The following is a 19,197-nucleotide window of genomic DNA, read 5'->3' as shown; positions in this document are numbered from 1 at the left end:
CACTGGCACATGGACCCAGTGAACCTAGCTGCAGTGTGTGTGCATTCATACACATGGGTCTGTATGCTTGTTTTCACAAGATCCATCAATCCCATATTTCCCCACTGGCATGTAGATCACGTGAACCCTCATGCAGTTTATATACACGTGCGGGGGTCTGAGTCTCCATCATGACAGCCAGTCAGCTGAGCCGAATGCTGAAATGTCAGCCATGGGTGTAAGTCTTGACATGTCCTCATGTGTTACTGTCTCCTGTTGCTGCTACAGGCATCAAACTCTCACACATTTTTAGCATGAGCTGGGGAGTAAAAAATAGGAGTGCAAGAGTAGTTGGTAGTGCAGTGGGATGATGGTTTTGCACAGCTACCAATGTACCATCCCAAGGAGCCAATTTTGCAAACTTCAAATTTCTGTTCAGTATGAGGAAAATGTTTAGTGCAGAGTGTGAAGGGCTGTGAAAGACACTCATCAACTGATAAGATTATAGGCTCACTTGTAAGCACGACTGACTGACAAGGGTACGTAATCAAGAAGGTTTGGAATTAACGTCTGAGTCTGAAGACTTTCGTGTTAAGCTCCCTGAACTAATGCCCGGGGGTTTAGCTTAGTGGCATGTTCAAGTCCTCCCCACCAGCAGCTCTGCGAAACAAACTCATTTCCTCCACAGGTGTAAAGAGTGACATGGTTGATAAATCTACGACGATAAAACCTTTTCAGTGGCTGGATGTGATTTGGCTAGTCCTGATTGCATTCTATTTAAAAACCTCTCTGATTGAACAAAATAAGCCTTTCACCATAAAAAGCCACCTCTGGGTGCTTAATTAAAAATGTCTGTGTCACCTGCTCAGCTTGACCATACATTTATACTGTATGTGTCTGCCTGGTTTCTGCCTTTGTACTCTACTGAATAGAGTTCTGCTTTTGGTCCACTGTAGATGATGAAGCTTCCACTCGACTACGCGTATTCTCAAGCAATAACATCCACATCTGTATTATCAACCCAAGAATACCCGTGGTCGAGACCGGAGCAAAGAGGCCCACCTCCTCCTCCCTCAATTCCTTTCTCTCTCCTCTCAGCTCTGGATCTCATTCTCCTTGTTTGTGTGCATCCCTTCAGCTCTTGCACTCTGAATAAGATTGCAGTTTGGACGGAGGAGGTCTCTCTATGTGGAGGCATATCTTTATGAACAGCACCTAGAATAAGAGAGACAAAAGAGATCATATTTATCCTTGAATAACAATGCAGCAGTATTGCTCAGGGGTTATAATACACATTTCACGCACACCTCAAGTCACATCTCGAGTTCATTGTTAGACTATTAACCAGGTTGTAAGCTTTAGCCACACACGCACGCACGCGCGTGCACGCACGCACGCACGCACGCACGCACGCACACACACACACACACACACACACACACACACACACACACACACAAGGCAGCCTGCTATGCATCTACAGTACCTGAGCTGCAGCAAGTAAACAGATTGCACTGCCAACAGCTAGTCCTTTTGCTCTCGCTGGTATCAAGCAACCATTTAGCCAAGCGCTGAGGGAGAGGGCAGACTCACCAATTATCAAATAGGTGTCAGTGTGTGTTATACTGCACTGAGGGGAGAGACTGATTACCAAACAGATGTTCAGCCCTCACCTCCATACCCTCCTCCTCACCTCATGTCTTCCTTCATTCCATTTTCCATTCCTTTTTTTCCATCTATCTCTGTTTCTCCTCACTCACTTATTGTTGGAAGGCTCCCTTGTATGTCCCCCATCTCCCTCCCCCTCACACTCCTTCTCTTTTCCTTGGTCTGTCCCATGGAGAATAAGCCTGGCTCTTCCCTATCCACACTTGCCAATTAGAGACACAGTAGTTGTCAATCAACAGCTGAGGAGGGGGGGGGGGTGTTGCATCACCACCACAGACAGCTCCCCCTGGAAAACTCAGGCTAGTTTACAAACATGACTTGACTGTCTCTCTTTTTCTTTTTTCTCACTTCCCCTCACTTTTGCCCCTGACCTTTCCTCTCTAATCATTGTGATCCCTCTGTCGTCTTTCTCGCTCTCGCCCTGTGTTTGACATTTTACCCCTCTCTTCCCTACTTTCCCGTCCTCAGATCAGTGCGTAGATCCATCCAGACGCATGTATAAATCATACATCCGTCTCTGTATCCCTTCACCTATCAAAGCTGCACACCATGAAACCTGACACTCCCGGAAAGTTCTCATTTGCCACTGACAATGCTCTCACCTCTCACACCTGTGGCAGTCTACATCCTATAATCCCCTGTCATTGCAAAGGAAGTGCCAAAAAGTAGCCGGGGCTATCATGTCTAGAAGAAGATCTTGACACTCGTCTTCCTCATTACCCATACTCCTCTAGTTCTCTCTCCTCATCTATTTCTCCTCGCCTCTTGCCTCCATCCTCCATCCCAACTGTCCATGTCTGGGCTGCTGCTGATGACAACTCAAGTGGACGTGTCTTCTGTTCTCACCAAGAGCTGTGAAGAGATGCACATAGGTGTCAGATAAAATCTGGCGTAAAAATACACCCTGCTGCTGCCCTTTTCACTACACAGGACCGGTCTGTGTCTTTCTTGCTGTCACTGGAATGTCCCTGTCTAATTTGAAGACATGCTTCAGTGTAGTTTTTTGCAATGTGGGGGCTAAGCTACGAGGGAATGACTCTCACATACAATGGGTGTGCCTGCAGAAGCCGTTTTGAATGTATGGGCTTTTTTTGTCCCCTCAGTTTTACTTTTCTATTCTTATAAACTGACTCTGCATCCATGTATTTACAATGATGCCTTTATTCCCAATAATAGCTACGTAGACTGGATGTGAACTTAGTTTCATGGTGAAAGACATCTGGTGTGCATTTATAAGAAAATCCATTTCCTGGGTTGACTTGATTGAATGTGAACTGGCTCCAGCTGGAGGGCCTAATGAAAGACAATCGGTCTGTGTTTGATATTTATGTCTGATGCAACAGACTTATCAATCCTTTAATGTACCTGGTGTTTCAGATGGGATGCAGAATCACAAGTGCACTGTGCCGGAGGCAAAGACAAGACAGGCTTGAGATGGAGACAGAGACTGAGCGGACGCTGCACTGCTGCTTGCACATTACTGCTTAATTGCTTGGAACTAAAGGCGCTGTTATGAGGATGTTTATGCTTATGCCTGCAACAGCAAATATTTCCAGTCATTTTGGCTACACTGTGGAGTCTAATAGTCACTACCCAGACAAAAAATAAATGACCCAGTGATGGCTATTGCAACAAATTCAGCCTAGAGTGCAGAATAAGAAACTACCCTCTCTGCCTTTGGCCACACTTTCAGTGACAAACTTAACTTTGGTTTTCTTAATCTTGCTGGGCCTAAATGTATGGGCTCCAGTTGGCCTACTAGCCCAGATAACCACACACAACCACACACCACTGTAAAATCGCAGACAGCCAGCACCTGTCTTCTACGTGACAGGCTTGGATATTAAGCTTTCTTTGTTTGTAAATACATCCGCTCCCACTGACAAGGAGAACCCAGTTCAGAGTGACAAAGCGTGGATTGAATCTTTAACCCTTTGCAGGGTGTGTGAAAGAGATTTGAACCATCTTTGTTTTTCATCCAACAGGCTACAAAGGAGGAGCTGACATGCTGTTGGTTAAACATTAAGCTGCGTGCAGGTGCAATTCTCGTCAAGTAATTTGGAACTTGGGAGTGATGCTGATAGGACCAACCTGTTCAGTTATCAATTCATAAAGCGTGCCAATAAGATCGGGCATTAATCCCATGCCATTCAGTGCTAAAAACCGGCTCCTTAAAGCTTACATCTACAAGTCTTGTTTTCTTCACTTCAGGGATTTTCAACAAATATCTCTTAATATTAGGACAGTGTTAAGTAATGTGACCCCACGCAACGCCGCGCGATGTGTGTCCAAATCGTTTTTTTTTTTTTCTTTTTCATGGTAAATAGCGAAAAAATAAATTAACTTACCGCTACCTCCACCTAGCTCCCCCTGAAGAAGACCCTCCATATGCCATACATTGTATCCATGCTGAAGTGTGAGAATTGTGCAGGGAAACGCCCCCCCCTCCCCTGCTAGTCCTTTCTCTCGTGTGCGCTTTTCCTCCTGCTTGTGGGAAATCACATAACCACTCCTTGTTTTTCCGTTTTCTCCGAGGGAGGGATGGAGCCTATATATGCAGCAGCATCAGCATCCCATGCAACTCTGCTGCAACCTCTCACCTCTCCTCTTCTCCTCCTCCTCTGCTCCTCGCCTTCTCTCCTCCTCCTCCTCCTCTCTTTCTCTCGTGTCCATGTCCAGCCCTGGAGCCGAAGAGCATGCCCTCTAGAGCAACGGTTCCAAGGCTTGGGTCCGGGGACCTCAACGGGTCCACGATGGAGCTCTGCCGTAGCAAAATAAAATAAAAAATAAAACAATTTGAGGTTGGCATAATGACTGCACGTGTTAAGAGTGTCAGTAGCTACAAATAGCTTTTTGTAGCTACTGAAGCTTACAGGGGGGATCTTGTCAGATGGGAGCCTTGAGGCAAAATCTGTTTAAGGTGTTTTGTGACTTACAGTTTGTGTTTCTCACTAGAGAGTTAATTGGACCTGTTCCATGATGGTTTTAATGTCCCTAGGTTGACATCATAATATAAAATATTAGAATTTGGTGAATTATATTGCATTGATGGTGCGTCCATGGTGTTGTGTGTCTCATGCATCTCTCTATAGTATTGTTATTAATGGAGGTGGACGGACCTGAAAAATACAATGCAATCCTGTGCAACAGCCATGCAATAAATAATTAAGTCTGCTGCCTTTTTAGAGGCTTATGATGTTGTAAAATATGGTCATATTTGAAGTCACAGTTTGTAGGCTATTGGTTTGTTTTGTTTACACCGTCAGAGTAAGTTAGATGCTGTTGGACAAAATAGCAAAAATGCTTACAATGTAGCAATACAATATAGTGGTATTATTGTTTCTATTATTTTGTCCAAGAAGTGGACACAACAATATTAATACAATATAATAGACTTACAATAGGGGTTGTGATATAATGCTGTCCAAAAACACACATTAGATTTATTAGATTACATTTTTTTTTTTACATATAAAAAAAGGACGGAGGTGTTTCAGATGCCGAAATAGAAGAACATTATGTGAGACAAAGCCACTGCTCTGTCAGTCATTAGTGCTGAAATCATAATAGACTCAGTTTGCGTGTCCTGAATGGTGTCTTAACAGTGGTTTCTACGTGAGTTGAGGTGAGTGTGTGTGTGTGTGTGTGTGTGTGTGTGTGTGTGTGTGTGTGTGTGTGTGTGTGTGTGTGTGTTCCTACTCCCTACTCCCTACTCCTAATCCAGTCTCCTGGGACCTCTGCATCCGGTTTATGGTCTTCCTTAGCAGACATGCTGGATGGGATAGGCAGTAAGGCCCTTTATAATCCTTTCCTCGTCTGGTGGCCTGTAAAGGAGCTGCCCCTCAAAATCCAAAATGTGTGTGTGAGTGCTGAATGCTCAGTAATGATCCACACCAGCTAAATTGGCTTTGGTCTTTTCTGTAAGTTATTTTTTTAATTCCCTTCCATTTCTTTTCTTCCCTCTTTCTTTTGGTGAAATATGTCAGAAACAGAACAGCAGACTGACAGAAAACATGTAAATTTCATGTTTTGAGAGTCAAAGGCTAAAGCTGTAAGGTTCTGGTGCCTTCAAGTCCATAAAAAAACTCATAACAGCATATTTCCTCAAATAAGCAGCTATTTACTTTCCCTCTCTCTCTCTCTCTCTCTCTCTCTCTCACACACACACACACACACACACACACACACACACACACACACACACACACACACACACATGCACATACAAACCACACTCACACACACATCACATACACACCACACTCACACAGTGTTAATGGCTTCATAATTGTCAGAGGCAGACCATTGAGCATAATCAGGAGACTGCAGCAAGGCGAAGACCAATATTTGTAATTTACTATGACAGATAGTACATTTTTATTACCCAGGGGCTGCTGGTTTGTTTTGGGTTGCGATAAACCCACACTCATCCATATACTTTGTATTACAGTACTCTCAGTTCACATTCCTTTTTCTTTCCTTCTTTCTTTCTTTCTGTCTTTCTTTCTCTCTCTCTCTCTCTCTCTCTCTCTCTCTCTCTCTCTCTCTCTCACACACACACACACACACACACACACACACACACACACACACACACACACACACACACACACACACATACACACTCACTCTGGTTCAGCCCCAGACAGTGTGTGACCTCGGGGTCAGGAACATTAGCCAAACAGACAGACACTGAGTCAGGGAGCAAAGTTCAGCTCATCATAGGAAATCACACACACACACACACACACACACACACACACACACACACACACACACACACACACACACACACACACACACACACACAAGCAATCCCACATCTTTAACATTATACTCCTATAATATTGCCAGACTCATAATCGGCAGTTTTAAAATTCCAAGCATTCCCATCCTTTTTAAAACTACAATTTCAAAATTACTCACAACTCAACTCAGCGTGTTATGATAGAAGTGGCTAATGTATCTTCGAGCTGCTAACCTCAAGCAAAGTTGAGGAGCGGGCTACAGAGGTCTTTTAACCTCATTTCTTTCTCCACACCTCCAGATGTTTTTTTTCTCCATTTTCCAACTTGCCTTCAGCCGTAAGCGATGCTGACTCAAGTGACATCGCTTTTATATAGTTATATATCAGATTTATCAAATTTTGCGCAGCTCCCTCTGGAGCCACAAAAAGCTTTACACTACTTTTTTCATATATTCAGCAGTTCTCTTACCTTGCCTGGCAGCTGGATTCTCTGGATATCCCGAGATCACGCAAGAACACATATCATACGAAAATCCATCTTGTCAGGCTTCAAGTAATGTATTTGTGTCTGATATACCAGCTTATGCCATAATGTACATGACAGTACGTCATGTCACTCCCGTTCATTTAGTTTTGGCAGCACTTCAAATAATTGATGTTAATGTGGAGGCAACTAAACCAAATACAAATCACTTCTGTCTCTGAGTAATCACTTTCAAATGTTTAAGTTATCAAATAACTATGATGAGAACATTAAATTACTATAAGTGGGAGCAGCATTTATAATTAAAAGCTTGTTTGTACAGAATGCCCAAATGTAGGCAAACATTGTATGAATAACCAAAATGAGTTTCTCATTCATCTCTCATGGAGTAAGCCCGGCCTGCTCACAGCAGTGACATGACATTTTATAAAATATCTTGTTTTCCCAATGCGTAGCTTTGAGAGAGAATTACTCATGTCCAAAACACTGATTTAGAATACACATGTCAATTATTAAATTTAGTGGTGCACGCTGATGCAGAACTTCAAAATGTCAGTGATTCACACTCTAACTGGAGTGGAAGGATGCTTGTGCTGCTCAGTAGTCAGTTTGTAGGATTGGGAATGGGGAAGCTGGCAGTCAGGATGCAGAAAACTCTGTGTGTGTGTGTGTGTGTGTGTGTGTGTGTGTGTGTGTGTGTGTGTGTGTGTCAGTGTTAACAAGAGAGACAAATAGGACACACAAATAGGAACAGAGAGAGAGAGAGAGAGAAGCAGGTGCATCACTAATGGCTTTTTAAAAAGGTTACAGCGTAGAGCTCTTCTTTTCTAATGGGGCTCCGGCTGTGCTTGAGAAGCAATTTCCGGAAAAGATAATGTTGTCGAGAGAGTGCAGAGCGTTCTCTGTTCGTGTGTGTGTGTGTGTGTGTGTGTGTGTGTGTGTGTGTGTGTGTGTGTGTGTGTGTGTGTGCCTTGTCATTAACAAGACTGACAAACACAAACTCAAACGAACACAAAGAGGGGGCAGGGAGACACTGGGGCAATTGAGAGAGAGAGAGAGAGAGAGAGAGAGAGAGAGAGAGAGAGAGAGAGAGAGACATTGCCTGTGTCTACATTTCAGTGTAATTTTGCCATTGCATTGTATTTATTAACTTGATGACTAATGCCTAATGTGGGGCAGCAGAGGTCTTGTGTGAAAAACATTTTCCACTTTCTTCAGTTCAACATGGTATACACAGCCATCTGGTGTCCACAGCACCTTACTGCAACTTTTTGAACTGAGGTGGTCCCCCATCTTTGCATAGAGGAGTAAATCCACTATCTCCTGTAATAGTACATTTTTCAGAGCTTTCCATCACAGAATTTACTGTACACATATAATCGTATGTCAGAAGACATATACTAATTACACATTTTAAATCCATACTTAATATCTAAGAATAAACTGGGTAATGGCCACTAAGGGGCAGTATGTTCCCATTAGTATTTCTCAGTTCCTGATTCTCATGGGATTCACATTGGAAAACTGACACAATTAACTACATTAATAGTAAATAATATTGTTTGAGTGTATCATTTAATCAATTGTATGCAAAGAAATTAGGACACAGCTCCAATGTTTTAGTTTCTCAAAGCCCTAATACAGATCTTCAGCCTTTACAACCTTTACACAGGTGTAAATACATGAATGATGGCTGAATTCCATGCTGCTGCTTCAGTTTCAGGGTCCTGGTATTGTGCATGCTGGCTCACTGTCACACTGCCATGACTTACTGGGACATTAAATAAAACAGAGCCATTCTTAATGTTATTAGTGTTGTTATTAGTGTGACCTCTGCTTTTCCTACTATGACAAATCAAAATGTCTGCTGTCAAAAAGGCATCTTGCTCTTAGTTTGATTGATGGTCAATATTAATATAAGGCAGGTGTGTGATATCCCACAATATGTCTCTTTATATTCTAACATACAGTGTTGGCTACTGTATTTCAATGATTTTAAGTAACTGTATAAAACAAATGGAACTGGTATAACAGCATAGACATATCCTCACTAAAGTGTGCAACAACAAATCAAGTGAAAATGCAACTTGGGCAGTGATGTCTGGTAATTGTAATTTATTTTGATAAATAAATACAAAACAGAGACATTTTGAACATGAAAATAACATTATTTGAACAGTTATGGTGTTTTTTACCTCTTCAGTTGTTTACAAAAAATTCAGACTGAAAAGTTTCACTGTAGGTAATCTCAGAGCTATAATGAGCACCTTCTGCTATAACAGGCATCGTTAGGACGCCTTGGCAGGGGTCCTTTGAAGGCCTGCATTTACACACAAGCACAAGTGTGTAATTATAGCAGCTACTTTTGACAGTTTAACTTAAGAAAACAGATTGCACAATAAACAGTTATGTTGCCGTACAGTGTGCTCATTATGAACATACACACAAATCCCTATAAGCGCACACACACACACACACACACACACACACACACACACACACACACACACTTAATAAAACTGTAGCAATGTCTTCTTTATATAACCCATTTGTGTACTGTCCTACTAGAATAACCTGCCTGCAGTGTCCTTTTGAACAGAGCAGAACCAAAGCAAATTGAGTTAGGTTTTTACACACCTCCGCGCTACATTCCTGCTTTAGACCAGGCAACTACTCATGTTCCTACAAGACAGCTTCAGGTATAGCTTCACATTGTTGACACAATTTCAACATAATGATAATGTAGTATACTGTGTAAAGAAACCTATATACTGTACAAAACTATACAAAACTCAGAGGTCTTACCTGTGTCGTACACACTAGTCTGTGCCATTGGTTTCCTAAAGTCAGTGTAAGGAAAGGATGGTGGACTGAAGCAGGAAATAACTAGATAGATGAATAAACAGTGGCATCAACAGCTGATGCCAAACTACTCTTTTATTATTATATATTCATCTTTGGAAAGCAAAGGGAGTAAATACATTAACATTTAGATAGAGGTAATTTAAAGAAGAAGAAAAGAACAGAACACGAGAGTGTTAAAGGGGGTATGGGAAAAAGAAAGTGAGACATTTATGCAAACTAACACAAACAAAGAACTCCATATGGTAATAGGCAATAGGTGAAATGATAAGACCTTCCAAATATTTCACAGCATGGACGTAGAACCTACCGACATTTAGAAAAACCCACCTGAATAGTAGATAAAAGATATTTGGAAAGTAAATACAAATGTAGTAGTTCACTTCAGGGATAGATTAACTCATGTGGCATCACAAGCACAGCTCTAGTGTGTATAAATCTATCTGCTGTCACTTCACACAATATACAGCAAGAGATCAAAACCAAATCCCCCAAAACAAATAAGATCCAACACAGTATACTGAACACTAAATTGGTCCATCTGTGCTAAAATTTACAAAGGTGCTTTCCTCTTTGACCGCGACTTGACAGAAATAAAAATCTGTACCATAATACTAGACGGTACCTGCATTTTGATTACATAAAGGTTTTTGTTTGTCCCTTTTTCCATTGTATTGTCCTGAGAGTTGCAAAATGGTCTGTTGAGGACGATCCACCAGTGATTGGAATTCTCTTTGATTCCCAAACCCTTTTTAGTTTTTTTTTCAATTAAGCGTTCTATCAAGTCATCACCAGCCAACAGTCTTTAGAGTCACTGTCAGGTCTTTGTGGAAAACAGGACAGGGAAAGAGGACACAGTATTGCTTCAACAGCTCTGGCTTTGGCGATTCTTTCATTCGGTCTTTTACACCTGAAAGAAAAAGGAGGCCATCTTGGAGGACAAACAGGACAGAAGGACATGTATCCGTCTCCTATTGGTCCTTAGCGGATGACAGGTTTCAGCCATGCTTGCAATGCGCAGATGTTGCTGATCTGCCTCCTGTGATTGGTGGACCTTCAGACCTGCGTGGATTTGACTCGTCTGAGAGGATGTCGTCCTACGGGGTGGGCAGGGCAGGGCGGGGGGCATTCAGTGGGCAGGTCTAGACTGCGCTGGTGAGGCAACGCCGTGATGGGAGGAGCACATCGGGAGGGGCGGGGGACGGGATTGGCTGATGGTCATGTGATCTCAGAATACGGTAGCCCTGGAGTCTAACAGGAGGGAAAAGGACAGAGAAAAGATTAGGAGAGATAGAGAGGGAGAGAACTAAAAAGTATACATCATTTCAAAACATGTGGGGAATTAAAACCCAAGGGAATAGAGCAGATACATTTTACTTGACTGAGACAGCAAGAGACAAGAATGCAAAATGATGTCTAGAAATAGGGTGCACACAACAGAGATATCAGACAGAAAGAAGCATAAATCCAGATACAATGCAACAACCAAGGTTATCAGTGAGGACAAAACAGAGTCAAAGATAGCCACGTACACATTAAAAACAAGACAAGAGGTCTAGAGCCATGCTAGCGTCTCTGTGAGGCTGTTTTTCAGGCTAACATCAGTATTCAGTATAACAGTTTATCATGTTAACATGCTAACATATGCATCTCTAAATGCAAAGCACAGCTGTGTCTGATGGGAATGGTATTAGTTTTCTAGGTATTTGTCCGTTAATAATCACAAAGACCTGGGGATTTTGGTTGGACCAAAGTCTATCTATCTTGCTAAGAAAATAAAAAAAATCACACTGGTCTTTCTGTACAGGCTAAAGTCCTGTTTTACCATGGCATCAAGGAAACGCTTAGTTGTTATCGATTTCAGTGATACTATCTGCCTCACTGTCCACCTTGTCCAAACTTGACCCCGTGTCACTCAGCCCTGAGGAACGTCACTAATTCTAGCTCCAGGACCCATCATTGTACCTCAATGCGTTACATACACCATGGTAGGATGGCCATACCTTACCTTGCGTAGGTTACAACACTGGTACATTTACATTTCGAAATATTTCACGTCAGTAGGATTATTCTTCTGGGAAACATGAATGTCTGATAGTTGTTGAGATATTTAATTTCGGACCAAAGCAGTGGACTCACTCATCGACGTTTCCAAAGCCATGTCGCTAAGACACTTTTCAGTCAAAAACAAATACATCATGGACTTTTTGTGCTGCTATAGATTATTTCAACTATATGATCAATGTTTTTCCATAATGTTTTTCCCACCCCTTACCTGGAGGACACTTAACTTTTCGAGTGGACTCTCCACGCGGGGCAAGCTGAGGAGAGGAATTCCGATCGGGGCTTCTCGACGCTGTGGGGGTGGAGGTGTCGGCATTGCTATCTGAGTTTGCTGGAAATTGTTGATCACACATGACACCTGATGGAGTGGAGAGCATAGAAAAGAGGTAAAAGAAAAAGGAGGGGAGAGATTAACTCCACTGCATTACGACGATGAAGGATGGATTTTCTGGTGGGTGAAATGACTGTGTGCATAAGAACAGAAACTAAAGAGGACACTTGCTCTACATGAGAGGTATAGAAAGAGATAAAAGAAAGAGACAGAAAGACATATGGGAGGAAATACAAGGATGAATCCCAGGAGCACTTTGATCTTTACACCCTAGACATTTTCTGTAGGTAGGATTGTGAAGATCCAGGATTTAGCCAAATAATTTGAACATCGACAACTTCTCAGTCCCTCCCCCCTTTCTGCTAAAGCCCAAACGGTCTCCTAAGCCCCTCCCCACGAGGGAGAATGAATGCGTGTGCCTGAGCAGTGATTGACACGCAGTTAAACACCCCCCTTGGCCCTGATTGGTGCATCTAACAGGGAGCTGTGGATTTTTGCAAATCACACTACAGGCTGTAGGTGGTGCCAGAGAAGCTAGATTTTTTTTTAAATTACCTGCTTAATGTAGTTTTACTAGAACATAGGGTCAGTTTCAGCAAATATGAAAGTTAGTTTTATAAGTCTTACCTACTGCATCTTTAAGCGAAGAGGTCCCAAGACCAAATTAATTTAAATGTACCATGGTAAAGATTCAGAACAGTCCATTCACATTCATAGATGTGACAAAGTGTGTGTCATCTATCACACAGGCGTTAAGGCTCTTTCAAGTTCGCCTTAATCATCAGTTCATCCTCCATCCCTCCTGCACCTACAGTATGTCACACTACACTGCTCTCTCTTCTCTGATCCAATCCTTCCCTTCTCTCTTCATTATACTATCCTGCCATACAAAGACAAAATGCAGGAACTAGCTATTTAGCCAAATGAGTTATGGGTAGATTTTTTGATGCCTGTTTTACCATCTAAAGAATATTATGCCACAAAAAGGAAAACAGCATGTAAAATTAGCAGTAGCTACACACTCTGACACAGAGCTAAAGCAAGCAAGCTAGGCTATATCAAGTTCAAGCTAGCTGGTGAGATATCCACAACTAGACTGTTTCCTCATTCATTTATTTAAAGATTATTTTTTGGCCTTTAATTCCACAGGACAAATGAAGACATGACAGGGGAGAGAGAAGGGGAATGACATGCAGCAAAGGGCCGCAGGGCAGAGTCAAACCCGCGGTCGCTGCGTCGTGGAGTAAACCTCCATATATGTGTGCCTGCTCTACCAACTGAGCTAACCTGGCCACCCTCATTCATTTATTAATTAAAAAAATATCCACTTTAATAAACCAACATCATTAGTTAGTCAATCCACATAACTACATGAGCCAGAGGCTAAAATCAACCATGATGAAGAGAAAAACCAAGCTAAACTCCTGCTAAAGCTAACTAGCTTACAGAAAAATGGTTACTGATATCCCAGGTTTTTAGGGTGACCAGACGTCCCGGTTTGACCGGGACAGTCCCGATTTTCAGTTGCGTGTCCCGAGTCCCGACAAAAGCGGGACGCTAAAATGTCCCGGTTTACACCAACCACTATGAAATTGTCCCGGTTGTCATTGATTACATAGCCGACGTGGTCTTATTATAGCCCGATCGTTAACGAAACCCATGTAGAAAGACTAATAAAGCGATGTCAGTCAATCATAGTGGTCTGCGTCTGCATAATCTGTGCAGCCAGTGTTACAATGTATATTTGTAAACATTTTTGCAATGCCTCTTCTTATCTGTCTTGTTTTAACCATAGACAGTGAAAGACACAGCAACGCTGGGTGGAAATGTTCGCGCATTTCAAAATGTAGGTCTCCTTTGTCAGTTCGCCATGTGTCTACCGGGCACAAATGCTTCCGTTGAGCGGATCTTTTCGCTCATGAACACATGGACTGACGAGAGGAACCGCATGACCATTCGCACCTTAAAGGTCACACGCGCCAATTTTGCTGACATCTGTGCGCAATTTCACAGTAGACTTTCAGCCAACAAATTGATTCTTGAGCAAATTTACTCCTCTATCAAATATACGGAATTAATGTTTCCAATAGGGAAGCTATCTGCTCTATCAAATGAGATTACATTTGTGTGTGTGTGCTGTTGGTTAGAATAACACTGGTAACACTTTATGGTAAGGGTACATGAATTATCATGAAATGTGGTCATCACGCTTATTTGAATATAACTTGTGCATGATGTATCCACCTTACCTAATGCTTTAGTTGATGTGTTGTTCATGCATGAGATCATGAATGAGAGGCTATGAACTCATGTCAGTTCCTGAGGATTCATAAGATATAAAGGAATGAAGTAATGCACAAATCATGAATTAATTCATGCACCCTTACCGTAAAGTGTTACCATAACTTTAGTTCAAGCCTGTGGCAGCAGTTTCAAATAATTAGTTTAGTGCCATGCAATGAAAAATACCTTTTCACAAAGTTTTTCACAAGTTCAGTGGGTGCATTTTCCAAAAGAATGCTTTAATTCTGGCACATATTCACGTTAACAAGCAGAAGCGTGTACGGGCACGAGCATTACGGTCACGCGCAAAGTGTCCCAGTTTTAGTTCCGGGAAATCTGGTTACCCTAGTTTTGACTCTAGTGAGATTAATGCCATTTAGTGTTATTAAGCTACCTATGAGTCACATATTTAAATGTATTAAATTGTAAACAGATGTATTTTACTTATACTTGTATTATACTTTTAAATATGAATATGACAGACAGACATACAGCTAGCACAACAGATAGGCTTACTTAATCCCTATGAACCACGGACTGTAAATAATGAAATTAGATAAGTAACACTTTATTTATATAGTACTTTTAAAAACACGCACACGCGGTTAATTTTTAAAACTAGTTAAAGGAGCAGTGTGTAGGATTTAGGGGGACAACATAAAAAAAACAGTCGTCATGGAGGTCGAGCAGCACAGAACAGTTGAGCAGGAGGAGCATGATTTAAAAGAAGCCATAATGCAACACCCGATGGTGACAATATAATCGCAGAAGAAAAAAGGTGGCTGAGTAAAAAAGGGAGACGAGCAACGCATGTACTGGGGTTTTATAGGGGGTGGGTGCCTTAAGGTGCTACCCCCTGAGGCGGAGCCTCATGAGGGTAAACCAGTGGGGTAAACCAATAGCGAAGCCTGTTAGAGGGCGGCGTACATACAAAATAGAACTAAGAATTGTTGTGTTTTCGTAGGGAGTGGGTCCTCTTGGTCCTGTTCCCACAGAGCCCACCGTGTTGCACTGCCATGTTTCTACAGTAGACCAAAACGGACAAACCAAACACTGGCTGTAGAGAGGGCATTTTGTGTTTATACGTTACCCAAAGGCCACCACTGAATGCTTGGAAAGGAAGAGGTGAGGGGAGGGGTATTCAGTTGGCTGCAATCTGCAACCTCACCACTAGATGTCACTCTACACCATGCTTCTTTAATATGGACAAGAGAGGTGAAAGAACACAGCTTGTTTGTATGTGTCTTCTCACTTCTGAAGATAATGAAAAAGCTGAGTTTAGTATTTAAGGTGTTAGTTAGCTTATTTTATGTCATTGATAAAATAATCTGCTTAAATAGCATAAAAGCTAATAATAACATTACAACCTTTCCTATCAGAATAGGAACCTTCCTATTCAAACAACATATATACATCAACTTTACTGCATCTGTACTGCCCTCTGCCTTTGTAGGGCAACATCTTTTACTCTTGTCTTTCTACCCTTTTCCATCCATCTACCACTATCTCCCCTCCCTCCATCCTTTTTTGATCCCTGAAATTACACCCATCTCTTTTTACAACCCTCCTTTCCCTCCCCATACCACCCTCCCTCCTGTCCTTCTCACCAGGAAGGCAGCGATGGCCCCTCCAGTGACAAACCCAGCCAGGACATCATTCCAGTGGTTTCTGTGTTCAGTCACCCTCACCACCCCCACCAGCACGGCCAGAGACAGCAGCACCAGGCAGAGGGTGGGCTTGGTCAGACGCGTCCCTTTGGTCCGGAAGACCAGGGTCACGTACATCTGAAAGACAAATTCATATTGGAAATGAATCAGGTACAAGTCTTCAGTCAGCCAGCGGAGATAATTCAAACGCTTGAATAAGCCACAAGAGGCCACGCTCTGCAGTGATTTCAGAGCAGCTGAAAGGTTTGATAAGGTACAAAAGAAAGAAAACAATGCCATGTTTGTTCAATGCTTCTAAAAATGACTGGAACACGGCACTGCAATTAAAGAAAGAACAAAGGCTCCGTGCAGCAGTACTTTAATCATAACTAAATGTTTCTATGGATGTAATAATAGAGACTCACATGCACAAGTTTTATCCTGGGAAAGGAGGTCATGATGTTCAGGTGATGACTATCACAGAAGGATATTTAATTGTTAAAGTCAGTATGCATGTACAGTAGTACATTAAAGCAGATGTTTATTTCAGTATGTGGAAAATGTGGAATTATCTGTAATGATTTGAAATGTTAAACTATTATTCAAGTTAAGAAAATGTAAATAGATTTAATAATTATGACAATAGGAACTTAATGAGTAATGAAGGCTATATGTCTAGTCTTCTATCATTGCTTTTAATATGTGTACATTCTTTAAAGGCTGTTGGATGCATTGGCAGACATTTATGTTACTTATTTATTAGTGGGTGGGGATTCTACTCCCAGTTCCTTTTTGATTGTGGAATGAGTATTTGTTGTTACAAATTACATATTGTTTGTTACAAATTACATCTTCACTCATGTAAAACTTTGTGTACACTACAGCGAATGAAAAAATGTGATAAATAATTAAGCAATAAAGTCCTGTTTGTTATAGCTTTATTCACACTGAGATTAACAGTATTACGTAAACTGACCAATCAGAAATCGGCCAACTGTGAGGCTAGTAGCTGTCAGTCGCACTTAATCCTTCCCTTAGGAAGAATATAGTTTTATTTCTGTCGCGTCTGTATTGTCTCGTGTCTGTCGAGGTAACTTTTCTGACACCTCCTGCTTAAAACCCCAAAAGTCAGAAGTATTGTGTAACATTGTTAGCTTTCTATAGAAACTTTGGTACTCCTTGCTAATAGGGCAACCTTTATAAAGGGCGAATATGTTGTAACTTAAAGCTTTAGTGCATAACTTTTTTATAATAATGAACATCCGTTAACATTCAAGCCATTACCAAATGAGTTGATACAAAGCTAATTAAGACTATCAGCTCCACAAAACTCTCTCTGTATTTCTCAGTATGACTATGTTCAGAAAATGGTGTAGTCCGGCAACTTTCTTGCGCAGAAACTCCAGTGAAGATAATTACCTCTTCTGAAGAATCCATCATGTTTTTTTAATCCTCTGTGTCTTCCTTGGCTACAAGGAACTACGTGGAGAAGGGGTGGGGGTGGTGCATGATCACGGAAGGCTTGTGTTATGTGGATGCGCTGACAGTGTTGTTACTTAGAATTCATCATTGGGGAGACAGAAACTACACACTATAGCTTTAAAGTTGTATTAATGGTAAATAAATCATATAATACTGATGCTTTATAAATCAGTTATAAGAAAAACTTTTGGGCTGCCAGGAGAATGAGAGGTGAATTTTGTAAAATTGTTTAAAGTTATTCTTTCTAATGGCTCTTAACTGATGAGGAAAGCACTAAATGATTTACCAAAACTGTAACTTGTTTTACTTCTGCTCTAGTAACATTTTAGCAAAGCAAAAGTATGCCTAGTGGCACACTTGACAGTATTTGTTTGACCAACACAAAAGTCAGGCATCTATCATACACAACATCATCATCATATCCCACAATATCTCTAGTGTGTCTCCCGCCGCCCATCGCCCCCCAACAGTTCCCTACCACTGTGTAGATAGCGGAATAAAAGCTGAGCGCTGCGTCTTTGGAAGGGAAGGATTTGCGGGCGGACGCCACCAGGTATGGGTTTCCTGTGCAGGCTCGGCGCTCTGCGATGTAGTGCAGCGGAGACTGGCAGCCCAGGGCCGTGTAGTTTGGCCTGCAGGCAGACAGGAAGTGAGGCGTCTGGTTTCCTGTCACCACTTGACCTGCATTGGCAAAGATGGTGGTGGTGAAGAGGCCGAAGGAGTAGACACCTATATAAAAAAGAAAAGAGAGACAAAGTGAGAAAGAGGAAGAAGTGTGTGTATGTAAACTCAAAATATGTGAATCAAATGAGACTAGTAAGAGACAGACATAGCCTTTTGTTTTATGCTTCATATCTACAGTCCATCACTTTAAAATATTCATAACTTAGATAAATACAGGCTACAGAGATAATCAAAAAAAGATCACAGAACATCAACAGAATAGGACATAAAGAGAAGGGAAATGAGTCCACAGGAGACCTAAACTAAGGACAAGGGCTCTTTCTAACCTCATGTTAGAGGACTACTGGTCTAAGTCCAAATGAGCCTTGGTCCCAGAGAACAGAGGCTCTATTGAGTCAAAGCTAAAGAACCTCTGATATTTAGAACTATAACTGACCCAGAAAACGTACGATCCTTCGGAGGAGAGGGTTGAAATAACAGCAGTCAGCGGTCACTATGGTCTTCTCCTGAGCTCCCTCTGCCTTCACAAAGAAACTGGTCACTTCCCCAATCAGAATCTGGGACAGAAAGAGAGACAGAGAGAAAACACAATTTTTATTTATTTTTTTGTCAAACAGAAAGCTAAAACTGTGTGGTTTGATCAGCTTCACTGAATATTCTGTCAGTTAAATATGGTGCGCAGCAAAATTATTCATTAATGTTCCTCCCTCAGCCTTGCAACCATTACGTTTTTCCTTGGCCAGCCTGCTTTATGTTTCCCTCATTTTATGCTGCTTTAGTAAATCCCAACATTAATACCTCCCATTCACCACATCAGTGGGAGTCTGTTGACCTCAATGTCTCATAGACCTTCTATCGCTCCATTTCTCTTTTTATCTGTACACATTAACTGCAGCTCTATTAAAACCATGACTACACTTTGATTAATAATGTCATTCGGGTTAATACCCTCAAAAGCAAGCATTGG

General features: G+C 41.7%; 1 protein-coding gene across 2 annotated transcripts in view; it reads right to left on the bottom strand.

Moving 5' to 3' along the window:
• Positions 1-9,777: 9,777 nt before the first annotated feature.
• The window catches only part of plppr2b (phospholipid phosphatase related 2b), a 57,278-nt gene continuing 47,858 nt past the window's right edge, over positions 9,778-19,197 (bottom strand). The window contains exons 4-8 of one of the 2 annotated variants that reach the window (XM_078280907.1): positions 18,667-18,787; positions 18,025-18,275; positions 16,026-16,202; positions 12,032-12,162; positions 9,778-10,991 (exon numbers count right to left, since the gene is read on the bottom strand). In XM_078280907.1, coding sequence (XP_078137033.1) covers positions 10,883-10,991; positions 12,032-12,162; positions 16,026-16,202; positions 18,025-18,275; positions 18,667-18,787 — 789 coding nt within the window. In that variant the 3' untranslated portion in view covers positions 9,778-10,882. Of the gene's footprint in view, positions 10,992-12,015; positions 12,163-16,025; positions 16,203-18,024; positions 18,276-18,666; positions 18,788-19,197 lie in introns of both variants that reach the window. The other variant, XM_078280915.1, reaches the window with a different exon arrangement.

The sequence above is a fragment of the Sander vitreus genome, chromosome 2 (assembly GCF_031162955.1).
Source record: "Sander vitreus isolate 19-12246 chromosome 2, sanVit1, whole genome shotgun sequence".
In the NCBI taxonomy this organism is placed as follows: domain Eukaryota; kingdom Metazoa; phylum Chordata; class Actinopteri; order Perciformes; family Percidae; genus Sander; species Sander vitreus.
This window is presented reverse-complemented; position numbering and strand designations above follow the sequence as displayed.